A 19,637-nucleotide genomic window follows, 5' to 3' on the forward strand; every position below is an offset into this window, starting at 1 on the left:
GTTCGCCCTCACCCAAAATTGCTTGTCCTCAAGCAATAGCAAGGCTGGATGTTGTAAAATCTGCTCATTCTCCTAAGTCACATTCTCAATTGGTAGGTTTTTCCATTTAATCAAATACTCCTTAAATGTCCTTCTCAACAAACGTTCCATGGAATCAATAATGGCCTCTGGAATCAGCACCAACTATCCTTCGTCATCTAAGGGAGGTAGATCTGATGAAGCTACCACATTATTTCCAAGTGCCTTCTTGAGGCGTGACACATGGAAAACAGTATGTATCTTGTTGTTTTCAGGTAACTCCAACTCATAAGCCACTTCTCCAACCTTCTTGGTGACTTTGAATGGCCCATAGAAGCGAGGCTTAAGCTTCTCTGCTCCACTCTTCTTGAGAGTGGACTGACGGTAAGGTTGAAGCCTCAAGTAGACCATATATCCAACCTCAAAAATGCGTTCATTTCTATGCCAGTCAGCATACATCTTCTGCTGATTTTGAGCATGTTGAAGATTGTCCTTCAAGGACCTCAAGATATTCTGACTTTGTTGTAACCAATCCCTCGTTTGAGGAGCTCTACTATCACCAAAAGTCAGATCAGCAAAGCTAGGTGCCTCATATCCATACAAAGTTGTGAATGGAGACATCCTAATTGACATGTGATAGGAAGAGTTGTAACAATACTCTCCCAAATGAAGTCATTTTACCCAAGCCTTTTGCTGCCCTGACACATAATTTCTGAGATAACCTTCTAACCACTTATTCACAGCCTCAATTTATCCATCAGTCTGAGGGTGATAACTGGTGCTAGGAGTGAGTATTGTGCCACTCAATCTAAAGATCTCCTGCCAAAAGATGCTTAGGAACTTGCTGTCCCTATCACTCACAATGGTTTTTGGCAAACCATGCAAACTAAACACTTCTTTGAAGAAGAGATCAGCAACCTGATCCGTTGTAAATGAGCTGGTAATGGCAAAGAAGTGTGCAAACTTAGTCAATATGTGCACAACAACATATATGCAATCTTCCTCTTTCACCCTTGGTGGCCTAGTGATGAAATCCATCGAAATGCTTGGCCATTTCTAATCAGGAATAGGTAAAGGCTGCAGCAAACCAGCTAAGAATGTGTATTCATATTTGTTCTATTAGCAGACCATACACTTCTTAATATAGCGAAGGTCCTCATTCTTGAGTCTCTTCCAGGAAAATCACTCACAGATTTGCCTATATGTCTTAAAATGCCCTTGATGACCAGCCAAGGGAATGTCATAAAATGATTGTAGAACCTTCTTTTTGAATTTAGAATCAAGTACAAGGAAGATTCTACCTTTATAATGTATCAAATCATCAAGCAATTGATACCTTTCATCATGCAAAGTACCCTCAACTAGGCTAGTAGCAAACTGATTTTTGGCATACTCTACAATAATCTGTTGTTTCCAATCAGCAGTAATCTCAACCAATGACCTCAAATGCGGACTTCTTGACAAAGCATCAGCCATAATGTTGTTCTTCCCCACTCCTTGCATACTGTCGTAGAAACTATCTCTAAGATCTAATCTGATGTCCCAAATGAAAGTACAAGCTGAATGTAAGTAATAACAATAATCTGGTGTCCACGTGTTCAACCAAACCCCAAACTAGTTAGCCCAAATAGACATCCAATCTATCTGAAGCCCAAAATTAATCATGAAAATGAGCTGATTGGACTGAAATTATTCAAATCTACAGCTGAGAAAATCTGATTTTTCAATATATAACCTTTGTGTCTAGCCCGTCTAGCTCACTGGGTAGAGCGCAAGGCTCTTAACCTTGTGGTCGTGGGTTCGAGCCACACGGTGGGCACAGCGAGTAAAATCTATCTGTTTTAGCCCACATGGGTAGGTGAGTTGGCTTGGGCAATGGGTTTTCTCCCCATCGGTCTTGGGCTCGACTCCCTCCCAGGTTTAAGAGGGAGGACTGGTTGTCGGTTGTGGATTCTCCCCCTAGGGGACTAGTCTTGCATCAGTTCGCCCCTTCTTGAGCCCAACTTGGCAATAAAGTAAGCCTAAGGTAAGGCAGGTTGGGCCACTGGGTTGGGTCGTGGGGATACCCCTAGCGTAACAAAAAAAAAATTAATATATAACCTTTGCATTGAAGAAGCCTCACTGCAATATTGAGTAACTTCAGCCAAAATCAATTTTCTTTTCAAACCATGTGCTAGAAGTGACTTCCCAAAAATCTCCAACTTGGTGGGAAAGCAAGTTTTACTCATAATCTCTTTCCATTCCATTTGCAAGAACTCAAATGAACTCATATGGTCACAGAAATATGAGGTAACAGCAGCACTAAAATCACCTTTCAAATTCACAAAACTCCATGGTATGCTTCTTCCATCATCTTTCATCACCAACAATCCCTGAAAAGGGTTTGGTGCATAGATACCAACCCAAAGAGTGGCTCTATTGTGTTGTTGTTGTGCTACTATGATTCTCATTCGGCCCCCACTAAAAATGCATTCAATGATGCTTGTAGATTCATCACCAATGCAATACTCCTTGTCAAACTGTAGACTTCCAATGTACACCCTGTCCTGAGGTAACCCCTCAAGATCAACCATCAAATCATGGCAACCCACACCATCATGGTCCTCTATGGAAAGTAAGTCACCAACAAACTTGAACAACTCAACCCATTCTACTTCACAATTACATACCACACCTGGATCCCACATCTCATTCATGTCATCAGGGTTAAGAGCCAACTCATCATCCAACTAAAAGAGTGGATTATCTAAGGTCACATCAACACATCACAAAAAGAGGGTTATGAACAATCTGAAAAGTATTTCCTTTTTCCAACTTAGACCAACTATCCTACTGTCCTAAATCTAAGAATTCAAATTTAGGACACTGCTCCAAGTCAAAGACTTCCAGAATTTGGTCAAGCTCATCAATCACTTGTTTTACTTCCTTTGCCATTTCTTTGTTTCCGTGCTCCCTAAGTTGTTCAATGACAAGAAGCTAATTTTTTGCTTCTAGAAGAGCTATCTATGAATTCTCCAATGTCTCCTTAGCATCCCTAAGCCCCATAGTGAGCTTATTGACTTCATCTTGTTTTCCTTTCAACGCATCAGCATATACCCCAACAACCTTAAAGATGTTATCTCTATCTGATAGTAAATGCAAATTAATCAGATTTTAGTGAACCCAAAGCTTCTTTGACCACTTGCAATTCTGCAAGATAACATTCACCTTCCAAGCCCTTATGTCTTCTTTCAAACTAGATCTTCCAATAGAGGTCTTCTATGATCTTGTGAGTATCATCATGATGTACTAAGGCTGCAGCAATCATGTCTTTAGTGACTTTCAGCTTATTCTTCAAACTATGAATCTCAATAGTGAATACCATCATTTTGAAATGCAATTTCTGATTGGTCCTCTAAATCTGCCCCTTGAGTGTCATCATCTTGGTATATTTTAGACTCACAAAATAGGACAGCCTCATGGTCATTAGAAACTTCATCATTAGCTGCAATATTTTCAGATTCATAACATGAATCTCCATTCAACAACCTGTTAACCTTTCCCATTTCTAAATTTACCATGTAGGCATCCTTAACTGTATCCATTTCCTCATCATTTGAAGTTACATGATCTTTATTGGAGACATCCTCAATTTGAGTACCAAACTTGGAAGACTCAACCACATTATTATTTTCATTTGAAAAGGATGCTTCCACGTGACAAAGCACTAATTTGGAGCTGTTGTTGCAAAAATCTGAAGAGATGTTTTCTACATCAGCACTGTTATTAGTACCATTCTTCATGTTTGACTGGTACGAAGAAATTGGGACTGTAGTACAGTCATAAATAGGTCCATTACAAGAGAGATCTATGTCATATGTAGGATCCATCACACCCAGATCCCAAATGCAACATTGTTGATTACTCTGCTCAAGGGATGTATGATCTAAGCCTTTTTGTTCACTACATTCCAAATTTTCTGAGTTTCCATCATGTGTATGAACACCATCTAACTCAACAAATCCCAAACTAAGGTTTGATTCCTTGCCAGAATGAGGTGAAGGTGATGAAACAATGCTAGACTCAATTAGCGGAGAACCAAGTGAATTCATACCTCCTTGTAGCTAATCTATCATAGATGGTTCTATAATCTCAATGACAGTATCTTCTTCGATCTTCATCTGCTCTTCCTCTAGAAGCACATGAATGTATTCAACACCGTCACTAGGTCCATAAGAAACATTAAGGAACTCATCATGCACAACCTCAACTACTGATTTTTCTTCTTCTTGAATGACAAACTCATCAATGGTAGGTGCATTCATGTCAGAGAAATCATCATCAACATTCTCAAACTCCTCACTTGAAGTTTTTCTTTCCTCTTCTTGAGCAAACAGAGTAAGAGCTATCATATGGTTTTTTTTCTTTGCAAACTCAGTCTTGTAGCATAATTTCGGATGGTGGTTCATGAAACTATTGAAAGGTAATTCTTCCTTAATAAGTTGAGGAAGTGTATCATATTCCTCAAACATGCTAAGAATTTCTTCTCTAATCTTCTGCTCATATGAACCCATTATTAATTTCTGAATTTCTGCTGAAAGCACAGGGTGGTAGGAATATCTTATTTCTCTATCACTCATGGAGGAATTTACCAACAAAACTCACACGCTGGTAAGAAAACTATCTCTGATACCACTTAAATATACCCCCTTTATTTTTTCAAATTTCAAACACAACATTCAACACCCGTTAGCATTAGCAAACATTCATCTCGACCACTTAAGCAGTGGGAGAAAAACATAAACAATGAAAGCATTACATGCTGGCAGTTTGACCAGCCACTTCCACTAATTTTGTAGTAGGAGATTAAAAAACATAGAAAGCTTAACAACCCAAAACGTGGCAATATAACCAGCCACTTCCACTTATCTAGTGGGGAATTACAAAATGACTAAAACTTAGCAATCACTTGGCGGTAAACCAGCCACTTCCACTTTCCAGCAGGAATTACAAGTAAACTGGAAATAATTGAAAAACACAAAACTTGGCGGTATGACCAGCCACTTCCACTTGCTCAGTGGGGATGAAGTTAGCTTCCGAAAAAAGATAACAAAACATTGGTTAGTACTACTAAACAAGTTATTACATGGGCTAACTTACAAGGTAAATGATACTTGAAATTAGAAGATCAATAACCATGTTACCAGCCCTGAAGTGTTAAGGATGAAGTCTGATTTTCAGAAAAACTAGACAATGTAGTATCACCAAAGTGTTCACAACTCCCTCATGACTCCTCCAAATGAGCTCAAGTTGTATGCAAATGAAGTAAGCTAGCTAGGCGACCAAGATAGGATAGTAAACTCGCCACCAAAACTGAGTTGTAACAAGGGCATGCCTTCCAATGCTGATAAATGACTAGGGAGTTCAGCAACTAGTTCAATCTGCAACCATAAATCAAGCTCTCCACCAGCATCCACCAAAATATGAACAAAATATCGCCCAAAGCATACGAGTATTTTGAGCCAACCCACAAAAATCCGATAACAACTCCCACCAAGATGAATAGAAACATACTTCTGTTGTAGGGTTTGTTTTACACCAAAGAACTCTCCCATCTTCTCTGAAAACCACTGGAAATCTCTAAATGAAATTCCTCAGACAAATAGGAGTTGTCTTTCAAACTCGAAACTGTGATAAAGCTAGGAGGGCACGCAACGTCGAAACCAAGATTCTACAAACATTTCGACAACACTTTGTTGTCAAATCCTAGCATAACCAAATGAAAGAGAGAAGGGTCTTATTTATAGACTTGAGCCCCAAAAATTTGAATTCACTTTTCCCTCCAAAGTGGACGCCTCATTAGGGAAATAAAATATAACTTATATCTTTTGCTTCTTTTTTATTTTTTCCCAAAGTTGGATGCCAAATATGAATTTCCATTCAATAAAATATTTCCTTATTCTCTAATTCTAGCTTGGACGCCCAATACACCTTTTTTTAACTTTACAAAAAAATATATTAAATATCGCCCTAGTAAAGTCATATGAAAATAATATTAAATAAATAACCAAAGTTATTTATTTACCAAAATAGATTCCAAGAATCTTGGAGAGACCACTGCTGAACAGGATTGTTGAGAATGGAACCCAAGTGTTACTCTGCTGCACAACTGTACTGCTAAAAATATCATTTACTAAAAATAGCTCTTACTAAAAATAGTGACTCCAATCTCCATTTGAGCATATTTTGAGCAGCCTTCGTGACTTACTAAAAATAGTAAGTCTGAAAATCATCTCCAAAGAATTTGCATGTCAAACCATGTTGGAGCTCTCAAAAAACCAAGAAAAACCCTATAAAGCAAACAGTCATCAGCTTGTCACAATTTACTAAAAATAGTAAATTCAGAAATCTTCTCTAATTGGAAGCATGTTATACCATCCTGAAGCTCATGAAAAACCCAGAAAGAATCTATAGAGAGCAAACTGTCGTCGCAATTACTAAAAATAGTAAATTCATAAATCTTCTCTGATTGGAATGCATGTTATACCATCCTGAAGCTCATGAAAAACCCAGAAAGAATCCAGGGAGCAAACTGTAAAACTCCTCCAAACACCCCTCTAAAAACCTTCCTGAAGACAGAAACCCTAATTTAATCTCTGGTCAGCCTACAGGTTTCCAAAATAGGCTAAGACTCCATCCATCAGTCTAGAACTGAGAAGGGGACATTACATCATCTAGCTGATCTTTCATAACTTCCATTTCTTTGAGATACACATTTTTCACAGTCTCCCACAATTCTTCCAAATTTAAACTATTTGCATCATTGACATCCTGCCCAAATAATTTCTCAAGTGATTTGAGGATCTTGAGTTGCATCCTTTCAAGTGAGTCTTTCATATCCATGCATTCTTCCTTCATCTTATCAAATACTTTCTTCCTTACTATCAAGGAACAGTACTGTTTATTGAAATCATATGAAGCCCTTTCATCAATAACACCCTCTTCAATCAACATCTACACTGCAACTCTTTCAACACTCTTAGAAGAGGTATTATCTCATCTTCTACATTTTGGAAGTCTTCCCAATTCTCCTCTACTTGATGAAATTCATTTATGAACATGACTATTCTATCATAGGTTCAAACACACCTCTCCAAGAATTGCTCTACTTGCTTTGAGGTATTTTCAGCCCACCTCCTTGTTGCTTGATTTGTAATTCTCATTGCTTCGAGGTTGTCAACTAATTCTTGAGGAAGGGAAAGCAGTGGAACGAATGTCTCATCTTCTTGTCTTATTAGAGCAGCCATCAATTGAATGAACTCTACAAGCCTCAGATTCTCCACCTCTAATCTATCCTTCTTCTCTTTTGTTTTATCAAACTTCTCCTTAATAGCTCTTCTTGTATCAGCCAACTCTTGGAAGTCTTGATCTTTTGTGGTTGGTCCAATGTCAAGTGTTGTGAACTCATAATCCATAGGGATAACTTCATCTCTAGGCTTATCACCCTTTGGAACCGCCACTTGCAAGACCCTGGATCCTGTATCATCCTTAGTGATTTGAGAATATTTCTTTGGTTTCTTTGGTACTTTAGCTTTCCCAATCCTTTCTAAGAAGTCATGCATATTCTCGATTGGAAAGACCTCATTTACCGGCTTGGGCTTCTTCATCAAGCTCTTTGCCAACCAATTTGGTACAATAGATAGCTCCATTCCAACCTCTAACTGGATGTTATCGCTTATTCTCCTTAAGGCTGAAATTATCTCCTCATCTATTTTATCATTGATGTCTAGGATTTCAGTATCCTCTGTATCTTCAAGCATGAGTGTCACCCCCTTCCATGCAAGCTATGAATGGATAAGCTTGCTCTTGAAAAGACTCTAGGTGTTCGTCATTTCAAAGTTCAATTTGTTGTTCATGGTATGATTCATTGTCAGCAATGGATATTTTCTCCGCTATTCTGGTGGCTCACGTGCTTATAGCTGATTGAGTAACACTAGCCTTTTGCTTCCTAGACCCGGACTCTTCACTTGTAACTTATTTTCCTTTTTTTTGAGAGCTTTCAACCATCTCATTCCTCTTCCTTGAACCTAGAACTTCACTATGAATATCATGCCCTTTACGGTTTTCAACTTCTTCATTCTGACCTAAGGGAGCCCCAACATTGTCTAACTTGGAGTAGGTAAGAGCAGCACGTTCTTTTCTCAACCTGCTGATTTGGCGATCTACCCACTCTCTGGAGTTAGCTATGATCTCTTTCATCAATATATTCAAATCTGTCAACTTTGGTTGTATCCAACCTGCTAATAAGATGGGTTTATTTTTCTCTTGTTCATATTGAGGATGCATATAATCTCCATTATCTTTTACTTGATCAGGAATAGGAAACAAGTCACAATTCTTTATAAAATCCATTGGAATTCTAGACCACATCTTCTTCCTTACCCCAAATTCATATATCAATTTGGACCAATAATCCTCCAATTCCACTATATGTTCTTTCTTCTTTCCATGAACTTTTGGATGCAAACCAAAATTTCTTCTTTGTATCCGCCCAGCTTGAAAAATTGCAATTCTGAATCAGTTGTCTTGGCTGCTTGAAGTGAGAGACATACATCTATCATCTTTCCTATCATAATAGGAAAATGCACCCCTTGCTTGTGTTCCTTCTTCTAAATGGAGTCCAAGTGAACTAATTGTCTTGCAGCCTCAAGCATGACTACCTTGTCTGTTGGGTACCTTGGAAGTTTGTATGGAACATCTGAAAACCCTTGAATTTTTATGTAGGTGAAGGTTGGAAATTGAATGAAACATGATCCATACTTCTCGACTAATGTCATGGCCTCTTTAGATAATCTCTTGTGAATTCCTCCTTGAAGCAATCGGGTGGTGTACATGAGAAAGGCATCATTAGTTATCTTGTAGTTATCCTTATAATGCAATTGCAGCTGAGGATAGCAATCATAGACTTTGAATTGGTTACTCCTAGGTCCCACTTCTCCTTTACATATCAGACCTCTATATTTTGTATTGGACTAAGATATATACCACATAAGAGCTCATGTAGAAAGCCTTTGTTCTTTCTAAGTTTCTTAATTGGATGTCAAGGTTATCACTTATCAATTTAGCCCAATTCATCACTTCCAATCCCAAGACAATCTCCTCTACGTATGAGAACATCCACACTTGAAAGAATGCACCTTGGGAGGTACCCATGACCTTGTTCAACATGTGAATCATATCATTGTATTCTCCTTTGAAGTCAGTATAGATAAGCCTCTTGGCGAACATAGAATGATGCTTCTTCTGTTCTTTAACCCGATTGGCATTGATTATACCCATGCAAGCTTCTTGTGCTAGATCAAACATTGCCTGTGGTTCTTCTTGATTTCTACTCAGCATCTTCTGGCGGCGAGGAATACCAAAGACCTTCCTAAGTCTTCGGTGAGATAGGCCAAGATTGCTCCATTGGGTGCCTTGATGGACCTTGTTTGTGGATCATACCTCTTGGTGCATTCAATCATCAACTCACTACATTGAACTGTTGGTGGGAAACCTGCTGCTTGATGCAGTCCATACTTGATTATGTCGGTTGCTATGGATGAAGGCATTTCAGTATGCATGCCAAACATTCTCTCCTTGTAATGAGCCATGTTGAATTGTTCAAAATTAGTGTCTCCAACCTTATTCCATTTGGATGACATTTGGGATTCAGAATGAAATCCCTTAATGATCTCCTTGACTTGAGTCCTACTAATTCCTCCTCCCATATTCCTTGGTGCAGACATGGTACCTTTTAAGGAGGTCTGATTACAATTGGAACTTAGAGATACCAATCCACTATAAATTTGGAAATTAAATTTTGGTCCAAAAATCCAGAGACAAATGGAAAAATTCTGCGATTTTGTTCTCAAAGTATGATCACCAAGGCTGAATATATGTCTGAAACTTCTTTGTCTGTAAATGATGAGGGCTTTGTTTGGTTGATCAGCCCTTCTCCTTCACTAGTCTGCTGTTGCAAGGTCTGCCTAGAGAAAAATTGAACTTGTGGATTGAATGATTGTTGTTCTTCCCTTTTGTAGACTTGTGAATCCTTCCTTAAGGAGGTCAACTCATGTTTTCTATCTCTTTTAAAAAAAAAAAAAAACGCAATAACTCTTGCCTCTCATAAGCGATTTGCAAAAAAAACAAATAAAGCCATTGCTTTCTTTCCTTAATGAATTTGCAAATAAAGCCATAAAACTTGTTGATTCCTTTCTTAAGTGATTTTGGCAAATAAAACAATTGATTTTTTTTTTAATAAACTAATTGATTTTCCTTTTCTAAGAAATCGACCTCATGAAGGAATTATTCTTCCATTTCGAAGTGGATTTTTTAAGTGGATTTACAGCTTAAAACTACTTCTTTACTTAGGAAATTCAACCTCCAAGTGGAATTTCCCTTTAACCTCACAAGGAATTTTCAAGTACTTATAAACCTTTTGCTCACCCATACTTGGGAAAATTGGACCTCAAGTGGATTTGTCCTCTTTACCTTGTGGATTTTTGACCTCTTAACCTTCAACTTGGGAAATTCGAATCTTAAGTGAAATTTTTTTTCTTTCCAAGTGGACTTGTTCACTTTGTCTTCAATTTTGGAAATTCGAACTCTAAGTGATTTTTCTCTTTCCAAGTGGATTTTTTACTTCTCTAATGAATTTATTTTCAATTGGATTTTCCATTTCTCCTTGGTGGATTTCATGCCTTCAAGATTTCTTATTGAGAAGATCAAACTTTATTTGAAACAGGATTTTCTCATTTCCATGCACACAGAAGTAACCTCGAACATCTCCCAAAAATAGAAACTCCTAAAAATAGAAAAAAGCAAAAAGCAAAGAAGTAGCTTCCTGGATTGGCCCCAAAATTCCAAAAATGAAAAAGCAAAAAGCATAAAAAAGCAACTTTCCTAAAAAATAGGAAGTAGTCAGAATTGACCCCAAAAAATTACATTTTTGCTCTTTCAACTTGTCTGAGCACATCCATAGCATCAGAACATTCTTTTGATCATTATTTCTCCTTATTGATTTGATGGCTCCTCCAAATTTGAAGAAATTGACTCATTTGTGAAGGCATGAGACCAAAGGTAAAACCTAAGACGCCAAAACACAACCCTAAAAAGTGAAAACAAAGGGGTCCCCATTTGCAATGGGGCAATGTGTGATTACGTCACAACAATCTCCTATCACATAAGAAAGATGACTACAAGGAAAGGGCAACAAAGAATTGGGATATACCCCTAAGTGTACCAACTTGAATGCATCTACTATAGAGCTTGATGGAGTCTATAGATGATGACGAGGCTCTTACACATGAGGTAACTAGTTAGAGTGGCACTCCATTTGCTTGTGGTTCAAATGATGTTGAACCAAAGGATAACTTAAATCTAGATACTTTCGATATGGATTGAAGACTGATATACAATTTTTTTATTGTATTATTTTCGATTTTGTAAGTGTAGTGATCATTTTCATTTGAATCATCTTAAACATACATGATATATGACCTAATATTGAAATTTCAAACTACCAATTGACATATTTTTATCACTACGATTGATCAATGATGAAGTATCACACTATCAAAGATTCAAAATATAATATTATATGATATATTTGTACCTAATGTATTTACAATTATATATATTAAAAAAAAATGTATATATATATATATATATATATATGTGTGTGTGTGTGTGTGTGTGTGTATCTATATATATATATATATATATATAACCAAGGAAGCTCAACTAATGCTTCAATAATCAAATTTTGATGGGCTACATATGATCCCAAAATGGAGACAAATCCCACAAACCAACTGATGCATCTCCTTGATTAGTTAGTTTGTGTTCCTTGTGATCATTTCTTGGTCTTATAATTCATTACTAGCTTTTTCATTTTGTGAAATGCGAACAGCAATGGCCTTCTAACACAAGACCTGGGGCCTAAATTTCATGGTTGTATGGCAATATTTAGGTATATTCACCTCATATGGTTTTTTGGATTACCACTAACCTTTTCAAGATCCATGAACTACATCACACTAGTGCTTTTGTTTATTACAATATTTTACACTAGGGGGTTACATAAGGAAATAACCCACACATAGCAATCGTTGATGATCGTGCCACTCGATCTCTAACCACAATGGAAATTTTCACTGCAACAGGAGATGGAATATCAATGTTATAGTCCCCCCCATTATGTGAAATTTTCAATTATTAGAAACATAGAAAATAGAAGCACTCATTACAATAGAAAATGAAATGCCACCAGAGCTGATAATCGGCTCCGTCGTTGGTGACTAATGAGTGGACGCTGAGTGTCCCCCTTCCTCCGTTGCCTCCTACCTCCAAGATTGAATTATGTAAAGCATATATTCCTCATCACTAGGACAAGATAGCTCTTCATTACTAGCATATTCTTTCCAATTTGTTTCTTCAGCCAAGGAAGCATGATGACCTAGTTTATCATCTAGTAGATCGTGTGCCCTCTTCTTACAATTCAAAATTGCATGTCCTATTTCATTACAATAGAAGCATATGATTTTTCCTTTTGAAGGAATATTCTTAGACTTGTACTTTCCTTTTCTCGCTTTATTATGTACAAATAAGACCTCTTTAGATTCTGGTCTTCATTATGATCAAGTAGAATAGATATTACTCCTTCAAGACTAATGGTTACCTTGCTTAATGTAGACACCATTCCAGACATATTTTTAGGCAAACTGTTCAGAAGTATTGCTTTGGCATCATCATCTTTTACTTTCTCATTAATCCCTGCTAGCTGATTTAGGAGAGAGTGGAACTTAATTATATGATCTGCCATTTTTGCACCTTTATCCATCTTCAATCCATACAATCTCTACTTCAATGTTGTCTTGGCACTTTCTGCTTCAGATCCAACAAGCTTGTTTAATGACTCCCAAATTTCTTTTGCTGACTTCGTAAAATCCACATGGTGTAATTGTGATAAACCTGGATTTATCACCTGATGTAAATTTGCTAAATAATATTAATATACTAAAAGTAGAAATAAATCACTAAATATCATTTATTTATGTTAAATCATTTTATTTATGTTAAATCGTTTATTTATGTTAAATCATTTATTTATGTTAAAACATTCATTTATAAAAGTTAAATATAAATAAAGGATTAAAAGTATTATTAATTTAAAGTGATTGATTAATTTAAATGTTAATATTTAATATGTAAAATAACATAGAAAAGTATACGGAGGACACCACGGTGCCCCCCCCCCTCACCGCGCGGGAAGTGGGCTGCGACCACCGTCACGCCCCTTCCTGCGGAAGGGACCCCATGGTGGGTCGCGACCCTCCCCCTCCATAGGGTATAAGGGAAGGCCTCCGTGGAGCACAAAGGGGGTAGCAAGGACGGAGGAGAGGACTTCAAGCAGAACTGCGAGCTCCCTTTTGCAGACGACAGCTACAGTTTGCGAACTTCAACCGCAGGCTACAATCTGCGTACAAGTAAGGGATGTTAAGAGTCTTAAGGTATATATGTGTGTGGACGTGTGTGCCACACATACACATATATATATTAAGGCATATTTATAAATACATATAGTACTAATGTTTACTTATATATATGTAGCAATAAATATAAGTACCCATGCAGAATATTTATGTATATCTAGGATCAATAAAAGGATTAAAGAATATGTAAATGTAGACGTAAATTATGGAATGGAAAATAATAATGAATTGTAAAATGTAATATAAAAAATATGATTATATGATGGAGGTTATAGGGAGGAAATTCCCTTGGCCTAATGGAGGGATTATGATAATCCCTGGTAGGCAGTATATACTGAACATCTATATGCATATATGTTATGGCTTGGTTGACAAAGTTCATTCAAGAAGAGACAGATCTGGTCGGTCATCTCTGGTAGACTTGGATGATGAGATGCATCATCCAAGGCAAGGAATTGATCATATCTGATGGTCTTCCTTGGTATGGCTTGGGTGTAAGAAATTACATCCAAGACAGGAATCGAATTAACCTTCGATTTCTTGGATGGCTTGGGTGTAAGAAATTACATCCAAGACAGGAATCGAATTAACCTTCGATTTCTTGGTATGCCTTGGAACCAAGATGGGTTCCAAGAAGGCGAGCTTCACAGCCACCTAAGGACATGTCCCAGCACTGCACTCGTATCCTTTTGTATTAAATAAGAATTGAGATAGTGTTAATTAAGTAATTGAAGTTTAATTGCAAATTAGATTAGATATATAAGTATATTTGTTGTATTCTAACAATCTGTTTTGCAGGACAGTGATCATTGATCTCTAACAAGTAGGGACATTACAGTAATCCATACAATCTTTGCTTCAATGTTGTCTTGGCACTTTCTGCTTCAAATCCAAAAAGCTTGTTTAATGACTCCCAAATTTCTTTTGTTGACTTCGTAAAATCCACATGGTGTAAATATGCTTTTGATAAGCTGAGACCAATAGTTCCCAAAGCATTCTGATTTTTCATATTCCACTTCGCGAGTTCGTTTGCATCAGTTGGTATGACTAAATTTGGTTTGACAACATCCCAAAGATCTTTTTCAATCAAGTGTATTGCATCTATATTTGCCAAGTATGAAAGTCTCTTCCTTCAAATTTCTCAATGAAAGTTAATTTGTCCATGATTACGCTTTTTGTCAAAGGTGTCGGGCTCAACCGATAATGCACCTTGACTATAACACTTTGACTATGACTTTTAAAGTATGAGACAAAAAATCTCTATAAGAACTATTAAGACACTAAACCGGAATACAACTTATTTGATTCTTCCTACAAAACTTAACATATAAATAACCCCTTTTTATAAAATAATTAATATGAAGCTTCTAATCAAATCTTCACCAATGCTTTGAAATACAAATAAAACGGAGTTTCAGCAGGTTGCATGTATGCGAAGTCCCTCAATCTGCTTCAAAAGTATCTTGTGGTTGCCACACTTGATAGATATTGTGATCTTACAAACTGTGCTTCCTTTATGAAATTGTCTTGCAGGCGAAGGTGGCTCTGGTCTTCTTGTTGCTGCACAGGTACGTAATGCTAAATTCACCACGACCGAGCTGCCTTCTCAGCACATATTTGCTTGTTTATGTCATGCCCATCACAGTCTCTTAGAAGAGAAACGGGGCTGTTAGCGGCATAGTTGGGGTAATCGGCCAATGAAATAGAGAAGCTTCTCCTTTAACCAAAAACCAGCGGCCAACAATAGTGATTAAGTCCGTTTCACTTCTTCAAGTAGTTTGTCCGCTTCACATTTGGCATTGACGGCCCTTTGTAATCTGCAACTTATTCTACAAGTTGCAGCACTTCCTCTGCAACATGGTCAACGCCCACACTACAATGATGGAGACAAATATTAGAAGCAAGAGTATACATTCTTACACTTCTATGACCTCACAAAATTCTGCCTTGCAAAGCTGCAAATTATCTACACTTAGCTATGATACCATGACAAATTTCAGAGCAGCACACAACAGATGATCGTTTTTATTCCACACTAAAAACCATTCGAAATATTAAAAATACAAAGGAGTTACATCTCCTTTAAAGGAGGAACTCCTAAAACAAATTATCTATTTTGATGAGTTGTTTTAACAACTCAACAAACAAACAAACCTCAAGAAATAATCGCAAACCGCTATGTGAGCTGTGTTAACAACTCACATTATGTGAACATTAACAATATATTTCCCAACAATACCATTCGCAATGTCCCTCTTTTATTTATTAATAAGAATTTTACGATTTTATTACTAACTTAATGATTGCATTAAACTTGATTTTTCATGTTTTAGATACTCAATAACCAGCTTTTATATATATATATATATATATATATATATTTGCTCTTGTAGAATTATTGAATTACTCGATGTCTACAGCAGTTTAACAACTCTTGTAGAATTATTGAATTACTCGATGTCTACAGCAGTTTAACAACACTGAAATGCCTTTGGAAAATAACTTCCAATCTGCTTGAGTCAGGAGATTTCATCCACCAAATTTTCAAGGAAATAAATGGGTTTCATCCTTTAATTTTCAAGCCTAGAGGAGTTTCATCCTAAGGCTGTTAAGAAGCAATCTCTGCCCAACAAAAGATAAAATCAAACATATAAAGCTGCCTTCAATGATGCCTTCCATTTTCCTTGCTCGACTTTTTTTATATCCTTCTCTTCCAAAGGTCGCCATACTTAAATTTGTTTTTTAGCAACAAATCAATTTTTAATTAACTTTTGTCTCTCCTAAAAACAGGCACTGCCCATGATTCAGTTTAAACTGTTATTTTTTAAAGAAAAACCTAGCGCTTTGCAAGGAAAAGGCTGCCCCCCTTAATATAAAATTAAGAAGGGGGCATTACACTAGGTCCTCCTACAAACAGTAGCTTTTTCATCCTCTTCATTTGCATCATGGAAGTCTCCTGCTCCTCATCACCCAAAACCCACTTGGTCAACATTTTTGGTTTGGGAAATATTTTTCTCTAGTGAGTTTCACATTAGGGTTTCAACATTAGGGTTTTGTATTTAATTCCCAAATTCAATAGTGAATTATAGTTTACAATGATAACTTATGCAGAATTATAATTCACCATCAGATCAGTCCACAATTGAAAATCAACTTGTGCAAAATTCACTTCATGAAATTATCACAATCCCTGACCCAAAACAATTCCACACAATTCAACAATACCAAGAACCAAATTCGTAAACCAAGAACTCAAGAGTAACAAATCACTCGATCCCATTTTAGAACAAACCCTAGAATTACCAAAGCACATAGGATAATAGAACTCAAAGTATAAATTGCTTTGTGGTAACTACTACTAACTTGTACCCATATGAAAAAATTTATGTTGTGTCAAACTTCAAGTTAAAACTTCGTCTTTTCTTCAAAAGTGACCCATGTTTCAGAGTTTATTCTGTTTATCTACTTTGTCTTTGTCGTCTTTCTTCCACATTCTTACAAGGACAATAAAGAGAGGGTTTCAATTTTATCAGTTAGAGCAAAGAACTGGTGTAGATGATGAAGACATAGCAAAGATTCATCAAGGCATCAATCTTCAACCTTCTAGTATGGAGAAGCATGACAATGAAAAGTTCAAAATCTGCTAAGACAGTGTACAGCACGCACCATCAAATGGAGGCAATTTTGATTCAAGTGAAAATAGGCTAAGTAGTGATTGAGTGTGCACCAGATAGAAGTAGGTGGAAGGTTTGCAAAACACAGAACATAAATATCAGGCACGTGAATGATGAAAGCACAGGGATACGTTTGAAATTCCAAAAACGTGCAAGGTAGTGTCAAGGTGCATGCCACAATGATGAAATTAGTTATTGTGTTATCCAAAATTTCATCAGGTATGATAAGCAAGTGCCAACTAGGTGATCACAGATTTCTCAGTTTGAAAGTTTGCAAAGGCTCATAAGGGCTTGCACCACTAAATTTAGGATGAGACTTAAATGTCAAGTTGCAATTCCATGCTATGGTGCATGCTTGCATGAGGCAAGTCAAGTTTCAAAGTTTAAAAGTGTGCAAAGACGCATACAGGCACACGCTGACCAGTGAAGAAACCATTTTTGTGATTGAGTTAAACTAGCAGCGTGCATATGCAAGCATGAGCTTCTGGCGATCAAAACATATAATTGACAACCTGAAGTCTGCACAAACACATATGATCGACATTATTGTGTGCATTGTTTTGGTTTTTGATTTTTTTTCCGAAAACAAATAGAAAATATACCTATGTGTTCTCTCAGTTCAATTTTATAAGCTTAAAACAATATTTTGCGTCATACATCAATTTATTTTATGGATTAATATTTTTCTAATCTGTCTAAGGTTTTAACTGTGTTCAAGTTTTTTTAATTATAGTATCAATGCTCCTTGCCCTTTCTAATATTTTTCATACTATTATGGTGATTGAGGTCAAGTTACATGTGTAGTCGAGGCGGCAGAGGAAATTTGTGTTACTTTTTACATAAGAAAGATATGGGAATTTAATGTTACAGGTTCTTGAGGCTTTTATAGTACCCCTCAACCAAAAAGCTTCAGGCTATTGTCATAAGGATAGAAAAACAATTAAGCCTACGTATTACTAATCCACGGGTAATCTTCTTGAATGAAAAGCAACTTTAAAAAAAAAAGGAGAGTAGTATTCGAGTTCATCTATGCAATCAAACAAGATAGCACAATAACAATGTAAATGAAATGGCAATAATCACGAAAAAAAAATTAATTGCAATGTTGGTGGTATGACTCTTCTTTACAAGAACCCCTGAGAATCTGTGATTCTCAGAAATTGTGATTTTTCGATTCTACAATATTTTACTTGTTTTCAAATAGAGAAAAAGAAATATCAAAAAATGTTTTTCAAAAGCTGAGGTTTTTCCAGCATCCAACTTTTCCCAATTAATATCGTCTCGGCAATCGCAGCAACTGTTGAAGAGTTTCTCTGTAAGAGGGGATCCTTGATACGTAAAAATATAAAAATAAGGAGGAAGGTGGAAACCCACATGGGCGATGGAGATGGAGGTTCGTGAGGAGCAAAAGCAGTAGACATGACTCCGCCCGATCTAGAAATGAGGGCAGCCTTCGTTCCACCAGTGCCCACGTCAACCGCCAGCACACATCCTTGTGCATTTTTTATTGTTGCGTACGTTCTGCTGCCTCTTGTTCTGCATGATAAGAATTGGAATGGACTCGGTCCTTGCTGCCACTTCCATTTGGAGATAACCACGGAATCCATAGCATTAACCAAGCTTAGCAGTCAACATATCACGGTTTCAGCAACCACATGAAGTCATACAGTCCTGGACGCTTATTCGAATCGTATAAATCATCTCTGCTTTGTTTTGAAACCAGAAATTTTACTGAATGTTCATGATTGTAATGGTGAAAATTGCTATGTTAGTTTTATGTATTAACCTATGCATTAATTAGCTCTTAAGTTGGCAATTTCTTTTGTGGAAGACTGTAGATTATTTATTTATTTTTGTGGAATACTGTAAATAATTTATTCGAGGGCAGAATCCTGCCAGTTGTTGGAGGATTCTACGGCAAAATCCTACAATAAATGAATTTATGACGGACCAAGAGGAGTTAATCTATTTTCAGGTTTCTTTCAATGTTGGGTTTTCAATTGTGTAGGAGAACACTATATTGTATTTTAACAATTTTTTTGGTTGTCTTTGTATGCAACTTAAGTGCTTATAATTATTGTTTTGTCTTCGGTAGTAACAACACATTCTACGATTTGTTATGTGTGCATGGGTCAAAAGTACACATATCAAAGTGTCACCCCATACCTACTCAAAGACACCCCAATTATCGTGCACTTAAAATTGTAAATACTTATGCACAAATGTCTCAGTAGTCGCAAAATATGGGTACCAATAAAGACACACAAATGGGCCAATTATGATTCAAAAATGCTAACTACTGGGGCTAAAGTGGCGGTTGTTGATACATGTGAAATTTATTAATGGGCTTTTAGTTATCATTTTTTGGGTTTCTTTAAAGTTGGTAATTAGGGAGTTGGGTGTGCAAGGAATGAACAATTATTGGGACTATAAC

At 36.7% G+C, this 19,637-nt stretch overlaps 1 protein-coding gene and 1 non-coding gene across 10 annotated transcripts in view; one reads left to right on the top strand and one right to left on the bottom strand.

The window, feature by feature from the left end:
• LOC131038497 (uncharacterized) overlaps nt 1-19,122 on the bottom strand; it is a 413,595-nt gene extending 394,473 nt beyond the window's left edge. For 2 of the 9 annotated variants that reach the window (XM_057970938.2, XM_057970935.2), the window contains exon 1: nt 18,578-19,114. In XM_057970938.2, coding sequence (XP_057826921.2) covers nt 18,578-18,810 — 233 coding nt within the window. In that variant the 5' untranslated portion in view covers nt 18,811-19,114. Of the gene's footprint in view, nt 1-18,577 lie in introns of all 9 variants that reach the window. The other 7 variants (XM_057970943.2, XM_057970942.2, XM_057970937.2 and 4 more) reach the window with 7 other exon arrangements.
• TRNAK-CUU (transfer RNA lysine (anticodon CUU)) lies at nt 1,765-1,837 on the top strand. Its single transcript has one exon. It is a non-coding gene; the product is annotated as a tRNA-Lys (tRNA).
• Nucleotides 19,123-19,637: the final 515 nt, after the last annotated feature.

Source organism: Cryptomeria japonica, chromosome 10 (assembly GCF_030272615.1).
Source record: "Cryptomeria japonica chromosome 10, Sugi_1.0, whole genome shotgun sequence".
Classification (NCBI taxonomy): domain Eukaryota; kingdom Viridiplantae; phylum Streptophyta; class Pinopsida; order Cupressales; family Cupressaceae; genus Cryptomeria; species Cryptomeria japonica.